The 25,902-nt window shown below is 35.9% G+C and overlaps 1 protein-coding gene across 13 annotated transcripts in view; it reads right to left on the reverse strand.

Annotated features, from left to right (window-relative positions):
* The window catches only part of MLIP (muscular LMNA interacting protein), a 240,687-nt gene that overhangs the window by 36,989 nt on the left and 177,796 nt on the right, over nt 1–25,902 (reverse strand). For all 13 annotated transcript variants that reach the window (XM_087857002.1, XM_087857000.1, XM_087856998.1 and 10 more), the window contains 2 exons: nt 24,133–24,177; nt 13,052–13,180 (listed from right to left, as the gene is read on the reverse strand). In XM_087857002.1, the coding sequence (XP_087713128.1) occupies nt 13,052–13,180; nt 24,133–24,177 (174 nt within the window). The remainder of the gene's footprint in view (nt 1–13,051; nt 13,181–24,132; nt 24,178–25,902) is intronic.

Below are 25,902 nucleotides of genomic sequence, written 5' to 3' on the forward strand. Positions count from 1 at the left end.
GACCCTGGGATCACGCCCTGAACCTAAGGCAGACACTCAATGATTGAGCCACCCAGGCGCCCCAATGGCTTCAGTTTTTCTTGGAGGGTTCAAGAACTTATTCTGAAGATGTCAGAAGCCAAAGCTGTAGTGATCTAGGGGCAACAGAGGGTTCCCTAGATGGGGGAATCCAGCAGGGTGAAGACCTAACCAACAAGACAGAAAATGTTTCATATTTCTATGCTCTCTGTAGCCAACCTCCATCTCTCAGGAGTTGGTCAAGCCTGGACACTTCTGTAGGGTCAGATGATACCAGCTATTCCAGGCAGCTCAGCAGGGAGGGGAGAGTAGAATCATATCAGCACTTGGACAGGCCATAGAGAGCTAAGAATTCTGGCTAGGATCACTTTGGTTGATAATATAGTACAAAGGTGAAAGAATTCTTGGTGGTGACAGCCTTAACATACATGTCACCTGAGGGACTTGTTCCCATCTGTGCTAGTTGTCTTTTTTATGCTTTTTAGAAGTCGTTAAGCTGTGATTCTCTTTACCATCATCTTGGAAGTTTTCTTTGCCTATCTCTTATGTTTGATCTCCTGCTGCCAGTGTGCCATGTCTTTCTTGGTTCCCTCTCATATTTACCAGGCCCTAAAGGAGTTTCCTGGGGGGAAATGGAGTATTGGAAGAAAATTTTTGACCTTTGCATGTTGAAAATTTTGTTCTGCCCTCAATTTAATTTTTCCAGTTTTCTTTTGTCAATTCTTATAAATTCCTTTTCCTTGCTTTCTTTATGCACAGGATATTTTATTCTTCTTAAATTTTCCAAGTCAAATATTTAATTCGTTTGTTTTTATTCTCGTATTTATTCATTAACCATATTTAGAGTCATGAGTTTTCTTCCAAGGACTATTTTGACTGTATTCCATTAAGTTCTAATAGACAATAGTTTCATTACCTTTTTTCTTTCTTCCAGGTAGAAATTTGATTTTGAATTTCCTCTTTAATCATAAACTTGTTGAAAGGCACATTTTTCAATATACAGGTGCCAAGGAAAGCCAGATAGTCATAATGCATCTGGAACTTTGTCACTTTTTAAAATATCCTGCCAGAAGATAACTTGAGAACCTCCAAATGATTCAAAGATATCCTTGGTCCTTCTCTGTCTCATTATTATAAAGATACACACACACACACACACACACACATATCTTTACCCCATGTTTCTCCCACTATAAATAGGAAACTTAACTATATGTAAATGTAAGCTATATAACAGGCCCTCTCTCTGTATAGTGTGTGTGCACACACTTCTACACCTACTTTGTCATCAGAGCTTATCTGTGGATGTTGATGGAACTTCAACCTCACACCCACAATTATTTTAGATATTCTACCGCTGATTATACCTTCACAATTTTCCCATAGAACTGTACTTTTAATATAAAGAAGTCACTTACTTTAGAGAATACATTTTCTCTGATTTATTTCTCTTTTAAGTCCCCAAAATGTCACTCATTGTACATTTCATCTTTAGAACACAAATGCCATGCACTGAGGTTATTTTAAACCTGTATTTGGATCTAACTGCAAAATAAAACTGCAATAGAATGTAATTTGCCCACTACTTTCTGTTTTAAATATTCAGAGATGTTTTCAATGCACTTTGTAATGGTATCTGATACAAAGGAATGAATTTCGGTTCATCGTTCTATTGTTTTCTATGTATTACTTTACAGTGTTTTCTGCAGCAGGAAGAACATATATATTTCCAATTAAATTGGGTTTTTCATTTTTCCTTTATGAATATTCCTCAAAAAAGACATTTATCATTGACTTCAGCAAAACGTTAAATATTATCATATTGAGTACCTCATGTCTTTAAACATGACTGAAGTTGCACAGCATCGCAAGGTCCTGGATGCCTACTTTGTAAATACCTTACAATGCCATAATACAATTATTAGTTAAAACTCAAGGTAAAACTATAAATATAGGGCCAGGTATATTAATATGAATAATGAATTAACAATATGGCTGTTAAGCTTATATTAGATATAGGTATTATATCATCGCTGCCATTTTTTTGTTCTTTATTCTTATATTAGTGGTGGTATATTCAATCCAGATTATTTTGCAGGAGATTTTTTAAAATAAAATCACTTGTCCATTTTGTGTGGATTATTTTAATTAAAAATAGTTGACATGATAAATTATGTGTCCAACTGGGCACATGAACTTCAATCAAGGATAAAAGGCTTAAGGAATAGCCAGCTGAGGGCTCTCCGTTCACTGCATCAAACTGGAGAGCTGACACTTTCCCAGGAAACCTCACTTAAAATATACATGAGTTGTGACTATCTAGGACTCAGACTTAAAAAGGACATTGATGTAAACCCATATAAAATAGCAAAGCTTAAAATTTTAATTTTTAGTCAGGAGGTGGCCAACTTTTCCTGTGAAGGTCCACTTAGTATATATATATAGTAGGCTTTGCAAACCATATGTTCTGTCACAATTACCATGGTAGCATGAAAACAGCCTTAGATAATACATAATGAATAGGCATGGTTATGTGCCAATAAAACATTATTTATAGGAACAGGTGGTAGACCAGATCTGGCCCACAGTTAACAGTTTGTAAACCCTATCTAAATTTAAAAAAAATTAATAAAATCTTTATCATGTCTGACCTACACCCCACCACCACCCTGATGAATTATCTAGAGGTGGGTAGATACTGCTTCGGAGATCTCTATCCTAAATGATCCCTGGAAATGAACATCATCTACCCTGCTTTTGCATTCCGATAGATGAATCTTTTAATGTTCTAGTTTTTGAGAAAAGGACAGGGGTCATAGAATTGTCTCATACACATTTCCATCAGTGAGATATGTTACCACAGTTATTTCTAGTAAAATGTTTTAAACTGCTTTTCGCTTACTCGAGAATTGTCTTTTTTCAATATAAAAATACTTAGGACAAATTTTTCAAAATAAAATAAGCTTTACTTCGCTTGATTTTAAAAAAAGGGATTATTTTAGTTGATTATAATATCATGTCTTGAAAAACTTAACACAAGAATTTATGGAGCAAATAATACCTTTGTTCATTAGAGAAAACTTAGCAGACAATATGCAGTGAATAAATTAATTTAGCTCTGTTTATTAAGAGAGCTGGGGATACTGCAGAATTAAGTATTCGCAGAGACGGCAGAAAATTAGTGCTATGCTGTATCGGCTGCATTCGCCACTCTAGAAAAGCCTACTTTCTGCTCCGCCATGGAGTTGAACTATTTAACTTCAAAAGCTGTTTTCACTGCAACACCAAAGGGCATTTTAAGGCACCATGGGCTCTTTTCATTAAAGCCTGCACATCTGAGACTCTTTTGTTCCATCCTGGCATTTTAAAGTTACCCCCTTTCCTGTGGTTTGGAAGGAAAGGGTGAAAATTCACTTTCTCTTTGCTCCCGCTGTCCCCACTTCACACCAGGCAGTGATTTGTACCTCTGGAAACTCAGAGCATCACCAGGCGAAATTACTGGAGCCTTTAACCCCATCCTCTCTTCCTTCTTCTACCTCTTTGGTAGAACAATACTTACTTTCAAATGCAGCACTTATTTTCAGCTTCCTTTCCTGCCTGAAGCTTATAACAATTTAAAATCAGAATTATAGCATTTGTGCTACACTTTCAAGTTGAAAACAATACCCTGTTTATGAAGTCAAGAACAGTTACAAGGTATTTCATACCCAGTGACTCCTTCAGCCAAAGGCATATCAACATTTTACAGATACCTTCACAGAAACCCCAAAGTACCAAGAAGAGATGGTAACCACCTACATTCCACCAAGATCAAGCCAAGATTAAGTAGGTCTCTTAATTTTGAACATACGGTATAACTTCTTGTTTATCAGTCCTAATTCTGAAGAATCGATATGCATTTTAAAAGCAGACATACTTAAAGCCACACTTACCTATTTTCAAATCGTTATTTGAACCAAAAAATGCAAACATGTGAAGTATGAAAAGAGATAGCATATGCTTAGCTTTTTCAAATCCCCTTCACCCCAAGAAGTTTTTAGATGATTCCAATACAATTTGCAAGATAGGCTTTGGATTATTTAAGGCTTAGCGTTTGTAGTTGTCTAACAGCAAACCTCAAAGGCAGATGCCACTGGGAAGATATTGTGATGGTGACGTGTTCAAGGGAGAAGAAAGAGAAACTATGTCATAATCTATCACAGTGGGCACTAGGGGGTTAAAATGCTAAGTTTTATGTTTTTTTATACACATAGTTTAATTCTTGTCTTAGGTTGCCACCCAATATGTATTTGGTAGAGAGGAGCAACTTGTATTGAAGAAGTCAAAAAGCAACATAGAAAAGAGACTTCTGTGATTTCTCATAACAGTGGGGAGGAGAACATATTTGGTAACACTTCAGTGAGGACTCAAACCCTTTCTTCCAAAATTATAGTGATTTTAAAGGAAATGATAATAATAAACATTTCAAATGTGTATTCCTTTTCAAGTGTCTAAAGCCCTTTTGCAACGAATGCTTTGTGTAATCATGAATGAGTATCAATAAGGGTACCATCAAAAAATGGGATTTGTAGCCCCATTTTTTGAAATTGAAGTTCAGAGTTCCTAGGATCACACAGAATCCATGTTCTTTCTATTGCATTCTATCTTAAGGTTTCTGTCCTTTTCAGGAAGTAGAAGAATCAAAGACTACAGTAACCAGCAGTCATGGTAGGTCCCTTAAAGGATCAGAGGACCAGAGGACTGGGCCATGCCATGTGTAGTCTGAGTGTGTAGTGGACATGAGGAAGCATGAGCAAGTACAGAAAGTTACAGAGAAGGTTAAGATTAACAGAAAGAGACAGAGACCAATGTCCGAAATATGTAGACCCACTAGAACCTAAGCTTTATGATGGCAGGGATACTATCTCCTCAATTTCCAGTAGAGTCATTCATACATGTTGCAGAACCAGGCATAAATGTTAAAGGGTTGAATGCTAGGAGTAGAGAGAAAGGAGCGAGCATGGAGGGAAGCAGCACCATTCATCACGAACATCAGGAAACCATATCACTGCAGGGATGGGACCACATATCAGGGAACAGGGACTGTTTGTTAAGATTTGACCTACACAGTAGATTACAAGACTTTCCATCTCTCCAAATGTTATGACCTGAGTAACACTTGCTCCTCTTTTCCTTTTTCGAGTCATCTAAGGATGAGAATATCATCCAATAATATTTAACTATTTAATAATAACATTTATTATTATATCCCAATAGTATTTAAAACCATAAACACAGAATTTCAGGGCAAGAGGGTGCCATCAAAAGTATTTTGTACAATGCCCTCATTTTGCAGATATGTAATAAGGCCCAGGATCAGGAAGGACTTCATGCAACAGCATGCATTTTTCATACAGACTGCCTGATGTTCAAAATTTCTCTTTAAAAAAAAGAATTCTTTTTTAGTTGATTCTCCTGAAACCTAACAATTGGGGAAATACAAGAATGAGGGCTAAATGTATAGGAAGATGGGGAAGTCATAACTTTGCTGAAATAACTAGCACCAAAGAAAATGCATGCCCTTTAACAAATAGGGTTGTGGGTAGAGGCTACATGGTATGAGGGAAATCCCATAAATGGAGGCTTACTTACCTCCTTTGTACAAATCAAATAGGGAAAAGTCCTTAGTTAAGGCACAAAAAGAAGATACCTACTCACTGTCGGTTGAACTGAAATGCTCTTGGCAGGGGTAGCCCTGAGCTTCATTAGTCATAGTATTCTAGGAGCTGGAAGGGAGCCAAGAAATGGTCTAGTCCAGGATCTCTCAACTCCAGCACTACTGACATTTCAGGCTGGCTAATTCGTTGTGTGAGACTGTCCTGTACATTGTAGGATGTTTAGAGGCCTCTACCCACTAGATGCCAGTGGCATCCCCAGTTATGACAATCAATAATGTTTGGGCCAACGTCACCCCAGTTGAGAACCACTGGGCTAGCCCACTTCCCTCCCTTCATGGATGAGGTTCACAATTCACAAACGCACAGGGTAGAGCTGGTTAATTACACTTCCGGGATTATGATCTAGACTTCAGAGCTCTTTCCGCAAACCCAAGCTGCTTTAGTTTTCCTTTGGTTCAATTATACCTCAGAATGAATGAGCTCATCAGATCCTGCCTGAATAAGGGTTCTAAAATTGGGAGGTGAGACTAGCCTGACCTTACAATACCCTGCAAAAGGCCCGCCCTTCCACCAAATGCAATACAGGAGCGCCTAACATTTCCTGGAAATGGATGAGCCAAAGATTGAAAAAAAACACCTCTATTTTTCTGAACTTATCCAATGGGATGAATAGCATACAGGCTTGCTTTTATTTGAGCAGGTAAAATATGTTAAGCCTCTCAACTCTACCAGATAAAGTGACAACCCAGTCCCTGGTGAGTTGTTTATTTCCATGCCAAATGCAATTTTCTATTTTTAAGGAAAAGTCAAGGTAAAAAAAAAAAAAAAAAAAAAAAAAAAGCACACAACATATTAAACACCTAAAGGTCCATAAGACAAATTGATATTTAGATGGTCTGGCTGCAGGAGATTAAATTTCTCTTAGGATGTCCGTATCTGAGATTAGAATATTGGTTCGAAAAAGTCTAAAAACCTGCCGGCTCTCTGGTCCCTAAGGAATCACCAGTTTTGAATTTACAAATTTACAGATCTTCCTTTTCATGCCACCTTCGAAATAAAGAGAACTACGTTTTTGCACTTGTGTAATGTAGTCCATACATTTTCTTTTCTCATATATTTACTGTAAATGACCTGCTTTATCAGCTTGAGTTGAGTTCTCCATGTGCTGGACTTCTCAGGCTGTCTTTGGCTCTTTGAACAGAATTCAAAAAACAGTTTATTTACCAGTTTTCTCTCTCTGCTTCATTCTGTCCTGTGCATTCTTTTGGTTGCTTCTATCATTTGGATTTGTTGTTTTCTTTGCCTAAATTACCTGCTTTTTTTTTTTTTTTTATCTTGGATTAAAGAAGAGAGGTTTCCAACTCTCTCCACATAATTCATCTTCAGACTTATATATCTTGCTGTGACCTTTACATTCGTCAACAAAGTCTGTCTAATCTCACCCACGCTTTAAAGTAAGTAACAATCTCCCCAATGCTTAGAGAGTATAATGCATTTCAAACACATCAATCTTAGCATTTATATTTAAATAGTACATCCAGCTTTTACTGTGTCCTCCTCTACGCATTCTACCTTGAGTCCTCTTCTCATGGGTCAGAGAAAATTATTCAATAGAGACAAGAAAATCACAAGCCTCTCACTCTGATTACATTTCCTAAGGATCTTTATTGTTAAATAACAAAATTCAATCAAGTAAATGTTAAAGATTTAGCTGGCTTTATTAAATGATTCATGAACCAGACAATACCCCATCCAGCAAGTACAAGAGAGCTCCAAGGAGTTAGACAAAATGGAAGGTTTTCTAGAAGGGTGAGGCAAGAACATTATTAGCAAAAGAAAAGGATTGTTCCAGGGGAGGTGGCTTTCTAGGGGGAAAAGCCAGGTGTCTTATCATGCAGATTATTACCTCCCCTTTGTTTGGTGGGTGGAGAAGACCCCAGAGGCACTCATTGGCACAGATAGAAAAATTCTTCACTGACAAGGCAAGACTACGTTTCCAGGGGAGGTTGAAACTGCAAATCAATTATGCATTAAGCACAGGTTCGAGGACTCTAAATGATACCATTTTGGGCCCATGGTTTTTGGGTTGTTGTTTTTTTTAAACATTATTAATAGCCATCAGTCATTTTCAGGGAGTTGTAGAATTGAAACTGCAAGGAGGGAAGAAAGGGAATATTACAGACAGAGTTCTGAGAGGAGCACTAGTTTTACCAAAACTGCCTTACAGGCGGTTAAGACAACCACACAAAGGCATGTGATTGTTACTAAATACAGTTCTACCTACAGGCTGACCTTTACTCAGAGTTCAACAAGTTTGGGATAGAGACTTCTGTGAAGTAAAACGTAAGAATGAATCTTTTTCCTTCCAACACATAATACTTTCTAATCTCGAAATAACATTTATTCTGGATATCACTTCAAATATTTTTACACAGCTACCTCTCTTTCGACATTCTGTTGTTTAATACTTCTCAGAAGAAACTAATATACAATAGTTAATTTTAACAAGACCTTATCTTAAAACCGGAGTATAATTTACATTAGAGCTTCTAAATAATGGCAGTGCCATTCCTCTTAAATTGAGGTAGTAAGGACATCCTGAGCTAACAAAACATTGAAGAACACATTTGCCATTTGCATAAAACGTTCAGATTGTCATTGTTTCCCCATAGATTAGGGTATGGTCAGATACCGAATATCTACCATTATTTGTTAAGCAGCAAATATGCTTCAGAGCTTAACTAATTATTAGAATTAGTAGAATAATTCTATCTATTATGATCCAAGGGGCAATGAGTCTTCTTTGTGTGTGTGTTTGCTTGTTTTAAAGCAAGTAAGTTTGTTTGCAAGCAAGAATCTCTTCCATACTTTAACCCTATGTAAGGCAAGGGAAGGGGGACAGGAAAGAAAGTTTCCCATATTTTGAAGACAACTGCAACAGAAAATTGAAAACCCTGTAGTTCCAATCTTCCTCAATAATTATGCAAGGTCAAGAGAAAGCTTAAGCCAAAAAAAAAAAAAGAGAGAGAGAGAGAGAGAGAGAGGTGAAATCTTAAGTTTGAAGAGGTGATCTTATTTGATTATATTCTAGAGAAAAACCAAATGTTATCTCTGTAGGACAATTTAAAGAAAAAGAAAAAACAGTTTATTATGTTGATGATAAACTATTACATGTGGTATAGTACCTGTTTATGATAAAATGTCTATTACCTATTACCTATTACAGAGGGAGGGAGGGAGGAAGGAAGAGGGGAAGGAGGGAGCAAGACAAAAGGAAGGAAGAAAAAAACTTACAAAGATCTCATTACTCAAATAAACAAAAATAACCTGATAAAACTGGAGAAACTAAATCTCTGGTCTTAATCCTTCCAAAAGAAATGTAACACAGGCGTTTCAGTTCTCTCCCCTTAAAACAATTCAGGAAAACCACTTAATCACTTCTAGACCTAAAAAGGTTAAACATTTAAGCTGAAAAATATTCTTAATAAAAGGTTAGCAATGATAAAAGATAATTTTATGACAAAAGAGAATGAACCATCTTGATTGAAAAACAATTGTTGAAAAAGTCACAATTTATGGCAAAGCCAGAAGTCATTCAAAATAAAAGGCAGTATTGTCAGTTTCACCTATGACAAAGGTGAGTACTTGCTCTGTTAACAGTAACGTGCGTGACACAAGGAAGTGCAGGTGAAGATTGCAGTAGAAATCTAACTTGATGAATAATTAGATAGAAATCTGAAAGTCACCCACATAATCATCAAAGTTGAATGTCAAACAGAAAGTTTGGTAGGGAAGTCAGATATCTCAGAAAAATCAGAAGAAAAGAAAGACTGAAAATACTACAAAAAAAATTCCCCGTAGTTATCCTTTTATGTTTTCTGCGAAGTGGTCTGGAGGAAATTCGCTAAATGGTCATTTTCACACAAAACATGTTCCTTTGCTTATTGAAGCAAATTAGAAGGAAAATAAAATTCAAGAGGCATACATTCTAGGAAGTGTTATTTCTCACCAAAAAAAAAAAAGGAAAATCAAATGAAATAACAATATTTCCTCTTTAATTCTGTCCAAATCCTTTCTTTTTATATAAGGCTTTCAGGAGAAAATGACATATTTAATATTATGGGTTCAATTACTAATTTATAAAGAATGAGTGAGAATATTTTATATAGCATTTTATATAACTGAGGTTAGCAATTGCTTTTTATGTTAAATTAAGGATCTTAAGGGAAGAAATCACCTTTATCTAAATAGATACACTAACTGACCAGAAAACAATCAATGTATTTTGCCAACTCACAAGTAGACAAACAAACTAAAAATCAGTGGGCTCTTTAAGTATCTTCATTCACATCAGTGAATTGATTTTCTAAGCTCAATGTCTTCTGGATGCCCATTTGTCCAATCAATTCTGTTAATTACTTTCCAACTTTGACCTTGATCATCGATGGGGTATGCTTCAAAGTATATCACCATACTTTTAAATCCAAATGTGGAGTGTGAGGATATTTTGCAATAAGTCAAAAGGACCACAAATTGATACAATAATGGATTTAAAGGTAATTTCAAAAAAAGCATAAGCTTCATTCTGAAGAGTCTTTGTTACAAAATCCATCTAATATGGACAGATGCTTCCTGGCCTATACAATTTTGATGTAAAGGCTGTTGATTAATAAGTCTCAATTACTTGATTATGCATTTAGTATCAAACTTTGCTTTCAGTACTCAGAGACTGTCTCCAGGCAAATTTTCAGTTCATTATCAGTTCAAAAGGCTGCCTGCTTGTATCTTAAGCTACAGTAAATACATTTCCGTCTGGTCTCATCATCTTTAGTGTCTGACATTTTGTAACAGAGAGTTTTGAAATCATATTTTATGGCAGTGAAGCTGTTAGGGGAAATTTATTGACGTAACAGTCCCATCCAACATCTCCTTTCATGTGGAACTGTCTGCAGTACAAGGCAGATTAGTGAATGTGAGCTGCTTCAATTTGGCCCAAGTGTCCGGCTAAAAAATTTTCCATTACATGGGTGGGTGAGATCAACTGAGTTTGGAACCATTCAATTTATTCTGTGGCAGCAGCAAAGGAGACTACAATAGTGACTTGTGAATTGGAGTACGCTCTCTTCTATTCAAGTTCTGATGAAGCAGCAACACTGAGATTATAAACTGTTATTACTCAATTTATATTTTAAGTAGATCTAAGCGTCTGTGCTGGCGAGGTGTCTTTGATGTCTTTCTCCCTGGCAGATTCTGGACACACTGAGATGGTACTTAGAACTCAACATAAACAGACGAGTTGATAGTACAGGTGGTTGCCCCGCGGGCAGTGACCCCAAGTTTCTATTATATTTTCCCTCTCATGCAAGGTTAATGACTAAGATCAGGGAACGTTTGGAATTCACTTTTAAGTAATATGCTCAACTTCTTTCAATTCTGACAGACTGCAGACTCCTTTTACTTCCCATGTTCCACTTAAAAGGTGAGATATAAACAAGAATAAATTGAAAAAATATGTAAGTACAATTGTGTCTGTGGCACCTCCATATTTGCAAGAGTTCAAATTTTCTACAAATTATCTGGAAATTCATAGGTTTATGTTGAATATAAACAGAGCTTTAAACTTGCTGTCTAGTCAGGAAAAGCAGGGAAAAGAAATGGCAGCTCCTTTCAATGACAAGAATTTGCAAAACTTGAAAATGGAATTTATCATTTCCGAGGACAGTGAATTGTGATAAATGTATAACCTGATATTCTACAATGAATCTTATTTAAGGTAAAATACATACATCTGAAATTATATTAATATAGAAAACCAAAAATTATTATTTTTCAGCATTAGATCATATTTGAAGAATATAAGTTACATGGATAATATGTGAAGTTCATTTTAGCTGTTGGCATTTTTGTCGTTTGACTACATTATTTTTATTATTTTTATAATGATCCCATAAGGTCTAAAACGTCATAGGAAGCCTCTAAAGTATTTGTACCACACAAGCAGTAGATATGTAATAAGTGCTTTTTGTTGATGATGAAAATATACTTTCCTAAGAGGAATTTTCATTTCTGTTACATGTGGAAATAGTGAAGACAATCCTATAAATCAGTAAGATTTCTCTGTTTAAATTGAGTGCTACATTTTATCCTATAAAATGAAAATAATTGCCTCTAACTGTCATATTCAATGATTGTGCCTTCTAAAAATTCTTAACTTATCAAAACCATATCATCTCCGTTTTATAGATAAAAACTATAACAAATCATGAGAAAGTATTTATGATGAACATCTTCAAGGCTACACAGTGACTTCTGACCTAATCAGAGTTAATCTTAGATTTTAAGGAACCCAGATTTTTGAATTGGAAGGATCCTTAAAAAGTACCCGATTTTATACGTGACAAAAATGAAGAGAGATGTTATAGAGCTAATTTGTGGCAGATAAGATATTTCTTATGATTCACAAATGTACATGTAATTTATTTTTTCAAGAATATTCGTAGTTATTTTCAAAGCAAAAGTTATAAGGAGTATATCACCTTACATTCCTTCATAAGCGTACTTCATTATAGATTACCTAGGGTGGTGATTTTATCTGCTTTGGTTGTATCCAGAAAGGTTTCTGGATAGCTTACATTGTTTATCCATGAAATAGTTTTTGAGATATAAAATATATAATCCATGACTATTTGCTGCATCTTAATAGGTCAAATAAAGATGCAAAATTTCTCTCTGAAATAATTTATGGACTTTTATATTGCATAAATGTGTATTTTCATATGTTTCCCAAATAGCTTATAAAGTACCATCAACGACCTCCCATTATAACCCCTCCAGCATATAGGGTATATAAGGGGAAGATAGTACACCTTTTTTACATATAAACCAAATGACCAACAAAACCTTAAAATATCTTAAGCCCCATCCCCTATTACTGCTCAATCTAAGGGTTCGTATCATCTCTACTGTGTTACTAGGCATCCATACGAGAGCTCTTTTGTTAAATGTACTAATATACCAAATCTAAAATATTTCATCCCTTCAAAATAAAGCAAGACTTTAGGAATAATAATGCAACACCTATGTGACCCATCCAACCAATGACGTCATGATGTCCTTATGGAGAGTAGTGTCTTGGTTCCCAAAACATTACCAGCGCTAAGTAGATTTTTTTTTTAAATTTGAAATACTTCAAACAAAATATCATCCTGGGAATATATGAATTCTTTTCATTATGCAAAAAATGGACATTTTCTTATTACTAAGGATACTACAATCAAATAAACATTTTCTTGTATATACTATATTAGTAGCGGCATCTCCATATTTTATACAGTTATTTATTAAAATATCAAAGATTTTCTCTTATGTATGCTCACCTGCTCAGAAAAGAAGTCACTATTATCTTCCAGGTATTTACTGAAAGGGTTGGGCTCATAGACTTCCTCCTCTTTTTTCAGAAATATTTTGGATTTTACAGGTACTGGTCGAATTACTCCAGGCTTAGTCTTCATGAACATTAAATAAAATTTTTAAAAATAAAGAAATAAATACCATTAAAATGACTGAATATGTTTATTGTTAAGTCATTCAAATGTTCTCACAAATTTTATAATTTTTTAAACTTTAAAATGATTTTACCAATACATAAAAGCAGCCTAAAAATCTAATGATTTTCACTAATATAACTTTAAGGTTAACTGTTGTAGCAATTAACTCATAAAGATCTACTAGCACGATGTTCAAAATACAAAAACCTTCCTCATTTATCTAGCCAAACGTGTTCCAATATCCTCACAGGTGCATTCAGTCAATAAATATTTCATTTGACAAATATTTATGGAGAGTGTCCTTAATGACAGGTAGCATTCTCATTCTGGGCATGGTAGGAGAGATGAATTTGGCACAATCCACCAAACCTTTAACAATATATTTTTCTGGAAGCCAACCTCCATGCCCCAATAACCACAGAGCTGGCCCCCAGAAATAATGTTCATACAATGTCTGATGAAACCGGGGACAGGCTCCTGACCTAAGAGGGTGGGGAGGTAGAACCAGATTTTCTCCTCCAAGAAAGTGGAATAGGAATTCAGATCGCTCTGCAATTACTTAGGAAGACTGAAATTATAATACGTCCATTTTCGAGCTGTGGGAAAGCCGCAAATCTGCCATAAAAAGCAGATCAGATGAGATCAAGCGTGGGGAGCCTGGGGAAGAGAAATGCTTGGGGGCTTTCAGAATTGAATTCTAAAACATTCCTGGGGTCCCTCTGAATTTCTTGTCCTGAGGCTCCCCGAGACTTTCTTTTTCTTTTACACAAGATTTCCTTAAAACTCACAATTTCTGTAACTTGCAACCAAAAGAGTTTTAGCTAATAGACTAGTCATTCAAGACTCATAAACTTGCATCCAATGTCAGTTTGATGAGAAAGAGAGAGAGAAATCTACTTTGGGGCAATTTCAGAGTGATGTTTCACAAACACCAAAATCTCGTTACACTGTAAAATGTCACAAAATGATTGATAAGTTTACAAAAATATCCCAAACAAGAATTCAATAAAAAGTTGTGACACTTTCCCTGGTTAAGCATTTTGCCGTAATCATTCTTCTCAACCCCATTTCCTTTCAGAAAATAGTAAATTAGCTCTCTCTCAGTACATGCTGATACTCACAACTCAAGCCTTAAGGGACTACATCTATCTCTCTGCTCTATAAACCACCTGATATATATTGAGGCTTGAATAAATACCACTCAATCGATATTTTCCCAGTTGTCTTTCATATTTATGCCAACTGGGGAAGTACACAGTGAGAAAAGTCTCTGTAGTCCCCAGGCTAAGAAATATCTCCCACTTAAGAAACTCTGATTTCTCTCAAGAGGGAAAAATGAGCAAGTAACATCCAATTATGCATGAAGTTGCACAGTTGAGTATACATATGAGAGCAGTATCCCTCCAGTAAACTCAACACAAGAACAAAGCGTAGGCAAGCTATTGATGTCTACAACCACGTATAAAAAGGGAGATGCCTGATATTTGGGTCATGATCCTACGTTGTCCAAATTTCCTGTCTCTCTTTTCCATTTGACTTCCTGTTTCATTTCTCTTGCCCTTCTCCTACTCCTGTACCATCTCCTTCTCTCTTGCTCCTTTGTGTGGGAGGAAATCAATACAACTCTAGTACCCAGGGCCTACCAGGTTCTAAAACCAACATGGAGCTTTAGGAGCTAAGTTTGGTGGCAGTATGCAGAAAGATGAAAGCAGAGAGGCGCAATCTGACCCAGAGCACTTGATATTCTAAAAGAATCCCTCTGCCAGAGCAATGTGACTACCTGGCCCTTGTATTGCTGATGACTTGGGTTATCCTCACCTGGAGACTTCCACTCGGATCTTCTTTCTTGGGAGAGACCCAGCAAAGAGACTCTTCTGGGTATTCAGTATCAGAATCAGTTACTGATGTTTTATATTCATTTTTGTGCCAGCCTTTATGCTCCTTAGTTCCTATGAATTTCCTGAATTTGATGGTTGTCCGATAATTTGACAATAATTCTGTCCCTATTTCCTCTGCTCTACTGGATATCCCACATGCTCTTTTCTTGGACTTTGTCCCTAGGCTTGGTCTACTTGAAGTCTCTGAGTCTTCCTCATTCTGGTTTGCCTAGGTGGCCTTGGTACAGCTGCCCCGATTCTTACACTCTATTTATCACCTCTTCCTTCAGTCCTATTTTTTCTCCCTCACCTTCTCTTGTTGTCACTCAGTGGTATTTTATAGACATGGAAGCCAACTCTAAGCAAAAGAAGACTAGGCATAGTTTGCCTTTGACATTGTTCATATTTCCCATTCTGTGAACTTTAACCATAACCTCCACACCTAACTATCTCTCAGCATTTAGTCAGTATGGTCAAATTGGAAATCAAACACTGGTGGTCCAATTCTGAACCTCATGCACGCTCCATAAACCATGGTACAGGAACAAATCATGTTCATGGCAGCCTCTGCACCTTGCTCATATCATTTCACATGCTTTGAAATCAACTTCAAAATCCTTGAAGACTCATTGCAGATAATGACACCATCATTCTCCCATAGATCCAGATTATATATCTATATGTGATCAGGCTCTATTTTCAATATTTTATATAGATTATCTCATAAATTCCCTATAAATAACCCTATGAGAGGCTTAGAGAGAATAAGTCACATGCCAAAGTCATGCATTAATATGTGAAGAAAGCAACATGTAAATCCAGTTCTGCTCTAATCATCAAGCCCATGATTTTAATTACTCCTATGCCTACTGCAGAGACAGAGAAACAGTATAGATAGAAATTTAAAATAATTTTAAATACCCACCTCTAAAATTTCCTCCATCCAATCAATAACAAAGTCCTATTTTTATATTTTTTATTATTTTTAAATTCATTGCTTCTGTTTTATTTCTACTGCCCATTGCCACATCCTTGATGTTGGCCATTGTTACTTCATTCCATATCATTGTACCTTTTTTTTTCACTAGTCTTACTAAATCCAGTTTTTCCTTCCTTAAGCATGCCATCAATGTTCCTACGAAAAGAGCACTCCTAAAACACTGTAGGACATGATGTTTTCCTATTCGATATACACATCCATACATCTTCCTTTCACCTACACACAAACACATACTCACCCTACCTCGTAAAGGACTCTGTGGTTTGCATGCCTGAGACATCAAAATTTGTACTGATGTCTCTCTCCGGACTTGGTTAAAAATACAGTCACAAAAAACAGCATGATGTTGCTGGGAGGAGAGCATCAAGTATACAGATTTTAATTTTTGCAATAGTGTTAATAGACTATAAGACTTTGAAAAAAGTTGTTCAACCTGTCTGGATGCTCTGCTAAAGGATTATAATTGTCCACGTTTAGGTCCTTTAATAAAGAGTAATGGCACATTTTATAATTTACATTCCTATCCTCTCAGGTATCTTACCACATAGAGTTTTTACATAAATTTTGTTTCTACATATTCAAATCCATCACCCAAACAAAGGTCCCAAGGTGCCCTGTAGATCATCTATAAAATAGCCCAAGTAAAGCAACTGGTGCTGTTGCTGGTACATGCAAGGCTCTTCTGGAATATTAGTTAACTTCCTCTCTGCTCTTCCTAATACCCGTTACTAATGTCAAATGCCTATGTAATCTACATTTGTTGAAGACTAAATAGCAACACAGAGTAAACTAAGGGATCTATCTGAATAAGATGTCTTTTAGCACCTTGCCACTCAGAATGGGCTGTGTAAACCAGCACCATCAGCGTCACTTGAGAACCTGTTAGAAGTGCCAGATCTCAGGCCCTACCCCAGACCTACTAAGTCATAACCCGAGTTTTAACAAAACCCCTAGGTGATTTATGTGCATTCAACTAGAACTCATTCCATTTAAATGCTGTGCCACCCACCTAAAGATAGATCTTCCTTGGCCTGCCATGTGAGAGACATCTGTTCAACCTTGAGCTTCTGCCTCCAGACTAAAAGAGAGGCTTTAGAAGAGACTGTCTTTTACTGGTTTCTAAACTACACTGCATCCTTGCACACCTGATATCTTCAAACTTCAAGTAGACTTTTGTTCTCTAACTCTCTCAAGTCTAATTGGCTAAGTTTGTGTCCAAACAAAAACAAAGGAAATTAGATGAATCAAGTTAGAAGAGTCTGTTAAAGTGAGCTCCTATGAGATTGTCATTGCAGCAACTAAACTAGCCCAAACTGGCTCTTCTTTCATTTTTATCTGCTATAGAATCCATAGATCCAGCTAGGCTCATGACTAATACGCACAAATGTTATTCTTATGATGCCAGGAAAAGCAACTCCATAATTTTTACCAGCCTAAATGGAGAAATAAAAACAGGCATTGACTCCCACGGTTAACACAAAAAAGCACAGATAGAATAACAAAAAGTCTCTCTAAATGGCAAATTTCTATTCATCATGATGAGCCTGCTAAGAACTGATCCACACTGGATGGAAGACATCTTTGAAGTGCCCCAAAGACAAAACAACCATTGTTCTAGATCTCTGAAGCACAAGTCTATCAGATGCTCTCTGGAGCCATTTTGTTAACTGGACCTAGCTTATGTCAGGAGCTATAGTGTCTATAACCCTTGTTCTCAGGGGCCTGACAATTTAGTTGAGTAAACCACACAACAATCACACTAGGAGTCAAATCATGTCACTTGACTCCTCTCAGAGCTCTCTACTGCCTCACTTTCTCACTTAGAGTGAAAGCCAAAACCTTTGCCATGCTTCTAAGGTAATGCCTAACGAATGCTATCTGACCTAATCTTTCCAATGCCCAACCAGCCTCTCCCTTCCCAGTCTTAGCTGCTGTTACTGTCCCTCTCACCCCTCACTTTCTCCACCCTAGCACAGACACTATGATGCTTTCTCCCCTGGGAGTTTGCACTTGGGCTCTTCACTTTTTCCAGAACTCTTTTCTCCCTGGAATGTTGACGTTCCCTTTCCTCCCCCTTTTTTTCCCCCATGGAACTTATCATAATCTGACATTGGTTTATGTGTTTATTGTTTTGCTTTCTCCACTAGAATGTAAGTTTTGTGAGGCTAGAGATGATTGCTTCATTCACTATTGTATCTCCAACACCTAGAATTGTGCCTGGAACCTAGAAGGTGCTAAGTAAATAACTGAAGAATGAATAAATTAATTGACAGGCAGAAGCAGCCCAGGATGCTGGCTATTATCCAATATGGAGGTCTCAAGGGGTGTTGCTTGCCAGCTTAGGGTCTCCCATTATTTTTTTCTGGGTTTACTTTTTTATTCGAGTATAACCCAGGAAGAGAGAACTCTTCAGGATAGAAGATCCATATGGTCTTTCACCAAGAGAGGACCAGAAGAAGGAAAGTAGGTTGGTGAGTTCCACGCTCAGAGGTAAGAGTAGAGGCCAAAGTTCCCATCTCTGACGGATATAAGAAGTCAAAGCCGGAGATCAGTTCTTTAGGGACTTACAAGATTTTAAACTTCTCCATTAAAAAAAAAAAAATTGTTGTTGTTCCCCTTGTTTGCTTATGGCAATAAGCAATTAAATTTTTAATACCAAAAGACAATGACATCATCTTTTTTGAAGAATTTGAGAGTGGGGTAGAACTAAGGAGATCACATTTAAAACTACCGCTAATCTTAAGGAGAAAAAGTCCTAGAGTATATGGAGTCCCTGGAGGCTGGTGGCAGGTTTTAATGGCCCACACGGGGCACAGGTCTGAGGCTGCTATTAATTTGTGTTTATAACTCAACAAGTATACACTTATGCTTGAACATTGCTACTCAGGGGCACTGTAAAAATAAACATTGCTTCTGTCCTTTGGAACTTACTATCATAATTCTATGACAACAAGCTGGTACCCGCCTCTGGCTAGAGACCAAAGTTGAAAATTAACTGCCAGCACTGACCTGGAGAATCCATTATTAATATCTTAAAATAATGGCTTCTGAGAGCAACCTCGTTCTCAAATTAGTACTGCAACTAGTGGACTGTTTTTAATTGCCTTGGATGACAGTCATACGCTCTGCAGTGTTGTGATGAGGGAAGAAAAGAAATAAAGAACAAGGACTCAGTGTTCATGGATTTATTTTTATCTTTTTGAACAAATAAAACATATAATAAAAAAGCAAGAAAGTAATAAAACACAGGATATAGAAAACTCGGTGAGCTTGGCTAGGAGCTCTACTAATTTGATGGCTCCAAAGAGCTCGTGAAAGTACCACTGTGTTTCTTTTACCCATTTGCTTCAGTTTCATCTTTAGTCCCCAGTGTTTTATGTATATACATATATATTTTAGAATTTCTGTGGCAACAAGCTCATAGAAACTCAAAAACATTCTACCAGTCAAGACTGTTGACCAAAGCAGTATGCTGTAAATTATTCAGCTGACTCACTCATTCAATTAATTAACCTTTATTAGCTTTCATTCTTTTTCAACAAACAATATTATATGCTTGAAGCAAGTATGTAAGCATTTTTACCCTTAAAGAAAAATCTCAGATTTCAAAACAGAGCAAAGTTGCCAAGATTGAGGGGGAAAAAACAGATTTTTATACCACCCATTAGCTATGGAACTGCTATAATATGCATGACAGAACTTTTTAAAGGAAAAACAACATTAAATGAATGTGAAAGGGAAAAAAACTTTCCTTTTTCCTATTTTTGCAGTTATAAAGTATTGATACTAAATGATCTACACTACCCAGGAAAGTACCTACCTGATATGCTTTTAAAAAAATTATAGTTATTATGAGAGTTGTATAAAAATAAACATATATGTAGGATTTCAATTATTATAAACCACATCTCATTGCTCAAGAACTATTTGGTGGAATGTGTACAACACAGATTGACTGGATTGAAATATTTCAATGGTTGAAGAAAAGACAATAGCGTGACTCAAACCTTAGGAGGCATAGATGATGAATGCCATAGCACTTAAGTATGTTGTGTCAAGGAAAACTGATCAAGGACAAACTGCCTTTAAGCCTGAAGAAGACGTCAGTTCTACATAAAAGCTTTCAGGCCTACATTTTCTGAACAACAGTGACCTCAAGGTCCTCAGAAAGATGACTCATACTCCACTAAAGCAGGACACATCAGCTGGCATTCAGAACGGGGAACAAAGTATCTGAAAGCTTACCCACTCTTCTTTATAGTGTTCCTGTAAACAACATTTCGCTTTTACCTGGATATAGCCATGTGGCTTATTTTTTTAATCTATTGTTTTGTCCCCTCCAGATTCAGTATTCCATCTCCCACAACAATGAACATTTCGTAATGGCATCAAACGTTAAATGCAAAAGCCAAATGTCTTCTAAACAAGGCTCCCCCACCTACCACAAGGAAGACCAGTGCTTACCCATCTTGTTGAACCTATTTTCTCATCCAGAGAAGAGACCCCACCAGCCTCTGTTAACATTAGGATGATTCCGCTCAGGAATTAGGAAAGCTTTGTGAAGGTGCAACCTATATCCTAGATTCCTCCTCTCCTTTTGCTCCCCTTGTTATGCTAGGAGTAGTACTATTCAAAGGTGTGAAATCTCCAAACCCAAATTCACCCTACCTAGTCTCTTCCTCTTTCATAATTGATCACATCTTTGCAGGCTATGGGAAAATACTAGCACAGGGCCCACACAGGAAGTGCCCAGTGAAGGTCATACTTCCATAGAGGCCAAATTTCCCAACTCCTTCATCAGCCTCTTCTTATTCTATTTTAATTCTCTTAAGCCCATAATGATTTTATTTTTCTTGAGAGTCACACAGAACAAAAATGACCACAAATGCTGTGGTGTTAGGCGATCTGTTTAAACTGAAAAAATATTATCTCAGAGATAATATGTCAGAGGTCATGTGTGCAATGACAACACCTCTCCCATGTACAAGGCTATATTGGCAACTTTGCATCCTATGATACATGAGCCTTGCAAAACCCCTTGTAAGTCGACAGAGTAATTATTCCAACCTCCCATTTTATGGATGAGTATTTCCAAAACCCTCACAAAACTCTTGTAGTGCTAAGAGAAGCTGAAGCACAGATTGGCGAACTGGTTTCACATGGATACCCAGATTATTCTATTATCCTGAGCCCAATACTAAATAGTTTGACTTCCAGAGTAAATGATGGAAATAGCTTAAGAACAAGGGGCATGGTCATATTTCTTTTGTTCTTTCCAATGTTGAACTGGCACAGTTGCAATGTTAACAAGCAAATAGGTTAGCCAAGTTGAAAAGAAAAAATATGAAAAGATTATATATCCTTAAAAAGCCAAATCTCAAAAGCAAAATGGTTTCTATATTAAGCTTGTGCTACTACAGTGATCTATCATATATTTTCACTTCAACCAATTTATTACATTTCTCCCCTAAAATAGGACTAAAATAATTTTAACTAACTGCTTATTTTACACAAAACAGAATGTTTACCTCTATAATTTAACTATAATCTATCATATGTTCCCAATAATTTTTTATGTGCTACACACACATACACACTATTTAACAAAAAACAACATGCAACATCAGGATTACCTGTTACATGGTATCTATATGTGTGTATGTTATAAACATGTGCACATACATATATATACATACTTTCATTTTTCAAAGGCATTCTCACTCAAATTATTCAGAACTTAATCCTGAAGAGAGTTTCAGATGACAAATATTGGAAATTCATTCATAGAAATGAAGTTATAATTTCATTCATATACTATATTACTTAAGAGCAAAACTATCATACATCCTTAAAGAAGCAAATGTCATACAGTTGTCCTTGACTACAATTATTTCTATTCTATTCCATTCCCCAGTAATGAAATATGGGGTTAATGCCATGAAATAGAGGTCAAAGTGATTAAATTGAATAATTATATCAATCCAGATGTTCTTTTTTTGTGTGATAAGCTTGCTTGATAATAATCCCTTCACAAACCAACCTATATCTCATGGGAATTTGGGGATTAAAGCTTAATTTAAAACTTGGTTAAGATATTCCTTGAACTCTTTAGAGAAAAAGTCTAAAGCAAATGCAAAGAAATTATCATTAAAGTCAGTCAAAGCAATGCTTTGCATTTTTTTCTCCCTAAAGAACACAAACTTAGAATTCACAGAATTATTTTATTAGGCAAGAAAAGGTTTGTTTATTTATTACATTTACAATGAGTTGTTTTTAATGTCTCTTTTTATGAAATCATTATATATATTTGCCTTTAAAACCGTTTCTTAAGATATTAAGACAAGAACTGGCAATATATATATGTATATATGTGCATATATATAGATGTGTCACTAATTGCTCTCAAGAAACAAGTATGTCATTATTTTAAATATTAAAATAGGTGTAGTAATATTTCCATATCTAAACTGGGAAACCATTCAACCTTATTGTTATTGCAATGCCTGTTTCCATGGCAACTTCTTCCCATCACTCTGTTAGTCATCATAAACTCCCAGTGCTAGAAGGGCTTGGAAAGTATGTAATAGAATGTTCTCATTGCTCATTTAGGAAACTGAGGATCAAACTTTCAGATTTGTGACTTCTCCACTGTCAGCCCAGTAGCTAGTGTCACAGCAGGAATAAAAGATGGTTCTTCTGGCCCCCATTCTAACATTCTTTCATCTATACTATACTGACAGCCACTATTCTAAACTAACAAACACTAAAATCACACACACACACACACATACACGCAAACACATCCCGTATATATACCATATGTATAAACACCAACAAACTCAAGCAGTTTGCTAAAATCAGGCTATTTCAAGAGTCAAACTATGCTTTTTAGGGTTTTTTGGCATTACAAATAAAAATATTTTTATTTTTGGTAATGACAAGATGACTTGTTGGGTATGGACGCCAAAACAATTGCTTAAAAAGGGGAAAAAATTCAGTACTAGACAGTGATTTTGTCTTCTTAACATCTCAAACTGCTTTACTACAAATTTTTCTAATCGTACTGAAGGTGACTATTGTTCAGGAATTTACAATTATAAACAATGAAAATTAAAAGATACAGAGAAAATCTTTAGTAATATGTATGCAACTTATTTCATGGTTTCAATTTGCCAACCACCATAAGAATAGAAAATACAAAACACTATAAGAAAAAATAATTCTATGTAATCAAATTTTCATCTATAAATAACAGATTCTAGAGTCTACATCTGTGCTAACACAGTAGCCAGTAGTCCCTTGCCAAGCTGATGAAATGTGGTTACTCTGAATCAAGATGTGTTGTAAATGGAAAATACAGTGCAGAGTTCAAAGACTCAGCCCCAAAAAGGAATGTAAAATATCTCAAGTTTATACTGATTATATGTTTGAAAGAGTATTTACATATCATTACATAAAATATATCTTTGAAATTAATATGGCTTGTGTTTGGTTTTTGTTTTTTTGGGTTTTTTTTTTTTACTTTTTAAGGTGGCTACTAGGAAATTTTATATCACATATGTGACTTGCATTTATGGTTCACCTTATATTTCTACTACTCATTACTGATCTAGACCATTCACATGCTAACCCTCCTGTCTGAAGGTTGCTCTTTTCTTAAAATCCAGAACCTGCCCTACATTATCAAATGTGACCTGTCCTCAAATGCTTTTTGCGTCTGTCCCATCAGGAACTGAGCAGTCTCCGTCTCTGAATTGCAATAGCATCTTGCTTCTGACCCCATCCATATTATTCTAGGCCCACTACTAAGATTCAAGTTCCTATGAAATAGGGTCTATGAACGGTTTTTTATATGTTTGCAAGCTGCAAAACCACCACCACACAGCTTCAGTAAAGCATCAGTAACTTTTGTTAGACAAATAAGCAAATATAGGTAGTACATTTATTCTCAGTTCCCTTTCTCTCCGACAAAGCTGTCTTAAGAGATCAGAATTTTCTAAAGTAGGCCCACGACTTAATAAGAGGATACGTACCAGCTGACTGTCAGATATTGTAGAGGATGGTGAGGACAGGTTTGCCTGCAAAATTAGAAACATGGTGTTTATTTAGTGAAATTCATAATTTAATAAAATATCTATATTTTTAAGTTTTTTGAAGTTCTTTTATTATTAAAGAATACATGTCCACTGTAGAATTTTGAAAAGTATAAGGTAAAAGGGAGAATATCATTATGCCATCAAAAAATGATTTGAACATACTTGGTACATTGCCTTATGATATTTTTCCTATGTATTTTTATAAACCACACCTAATAGTGACTACGATGTTTTATGTGTTGCTTTTCCTTAACATCTTAACATAAGCACTATAACAAGACATCAAAAATTCTTCAAGAAGACATAATATTTCAGTCTCTGTATCTACTCCACATTTTACCTAAACATAACAGCATTGTTGGATATTTAAATTTGTTTATGGCAAACTGACACAAAAAAACAGATTTTTTTCCTTAAAATATCTTTATATATGAAGGAAAGCATAACAAAATTTTCATGATTTTGGAACGAAAACAAATCAATTAAGGTGGAGGCTAATATCATTTCTTCTTCCTTGGTTCCTGAAATTCACTCCTTCCATCTGGATTAGTTTCCTACTTACTAAAGTAAATGCAGTGGTAGTTCTCTCATACCCTGCTCTCTTGGATTTTGTCTGAAAATGTTTTCATTTTGTTCTCATTCTTGAATGAGAATTCAACTGGACATACAATTCTAGGTTCATGGTTATTATCTCTCAGCATTTTGAAGACACTGTCCCACTAGCTCTGGCTTCTGTCACTCCTGTCAGTCTAAATGTCCTAACTTGGTGGATCGTCTGTCTTCACATTTGGCTAGTGTTTAATACTTTCCTCCATGGGGCACCCGGGTGGCTCAGTCGGTTAAGCGTCTGACTCCTGATTTTGGCTTAGGTCATTATCTCAAGGTCTTGAGATTGAGCCCTGCAACAGGCTTTGCACTCAGAGTGGATTCTCCTTGTCCTTCTCCCTCTGCTCCTCCCCCAACTCAAACACTCTCTCTACCTCTGAAATAAATAAATAAAATCTTAAAAAAAAAAACCCAAAACTCTTCTCCATGACATTCTGTGATTTCACTATGATGTATCTGAGGGTGAATTTCTTTTTATGTATCTTTTTTGAGATTTGGTATGGTCCTTCATTCTGAGTATGCATATATTTCTTCAATTCTGGAAAATCTTCCATGAATACATTCTCCTCAAATATTGCCTTTCTCACATTATGTCTCATCTCCTCTTAGGAAGCTTCTATTAAATATATATTTAGTCTTCTCAATCCATCCCTAATTTCCATCAGTTTCCTTTCATATTTTTTATCCCTTTAGGCTGCATTCTGAATGGTTTCCACGTAAAAACTTGACAGTTAACTAATTTTTCTTCAATTGTATATCAATACCTTCAATATGACAATTGAATTTTATGTTTTATGGACTTTATTTTAACTTCTAGAAGTTCTACTTGGTTCTTTTTCAAATCTCTCTTATAATATCTATAACTCCTTTTAACTATTTTAACATTTTTAATATATCTATACATTCACTTCAAATTTTCCTAAATTTAGCAATATTCCCATTTCTTATATCAGCTGACTCTCCCTCATCCCTCTCCTCCATGATGTTCTTTAATCATTTTTATGGTTATTGATTTTTTATTTTGAGCTCATCTTCAGTCAGCATAACCTTGCTTGTAATTTCTATATGTGTCTGAGAAGCCTTGGGCTAGGAAAGCATGCC

This window comes from Ursus americanus, chromosome 29, assembly GCF_024610735.1.
Source record: "Ursus americanus isolate L20-20 chromosome 29, mUrsAme1.1.p, whole genome shotgun sequence".
Taxonomy (NCBI): domain Eukaryota; kingdom Metazoa; phylum Chordata; class Mammalia; order Carnivora; family Ursidae; genus Ursus; species Ursus americanus.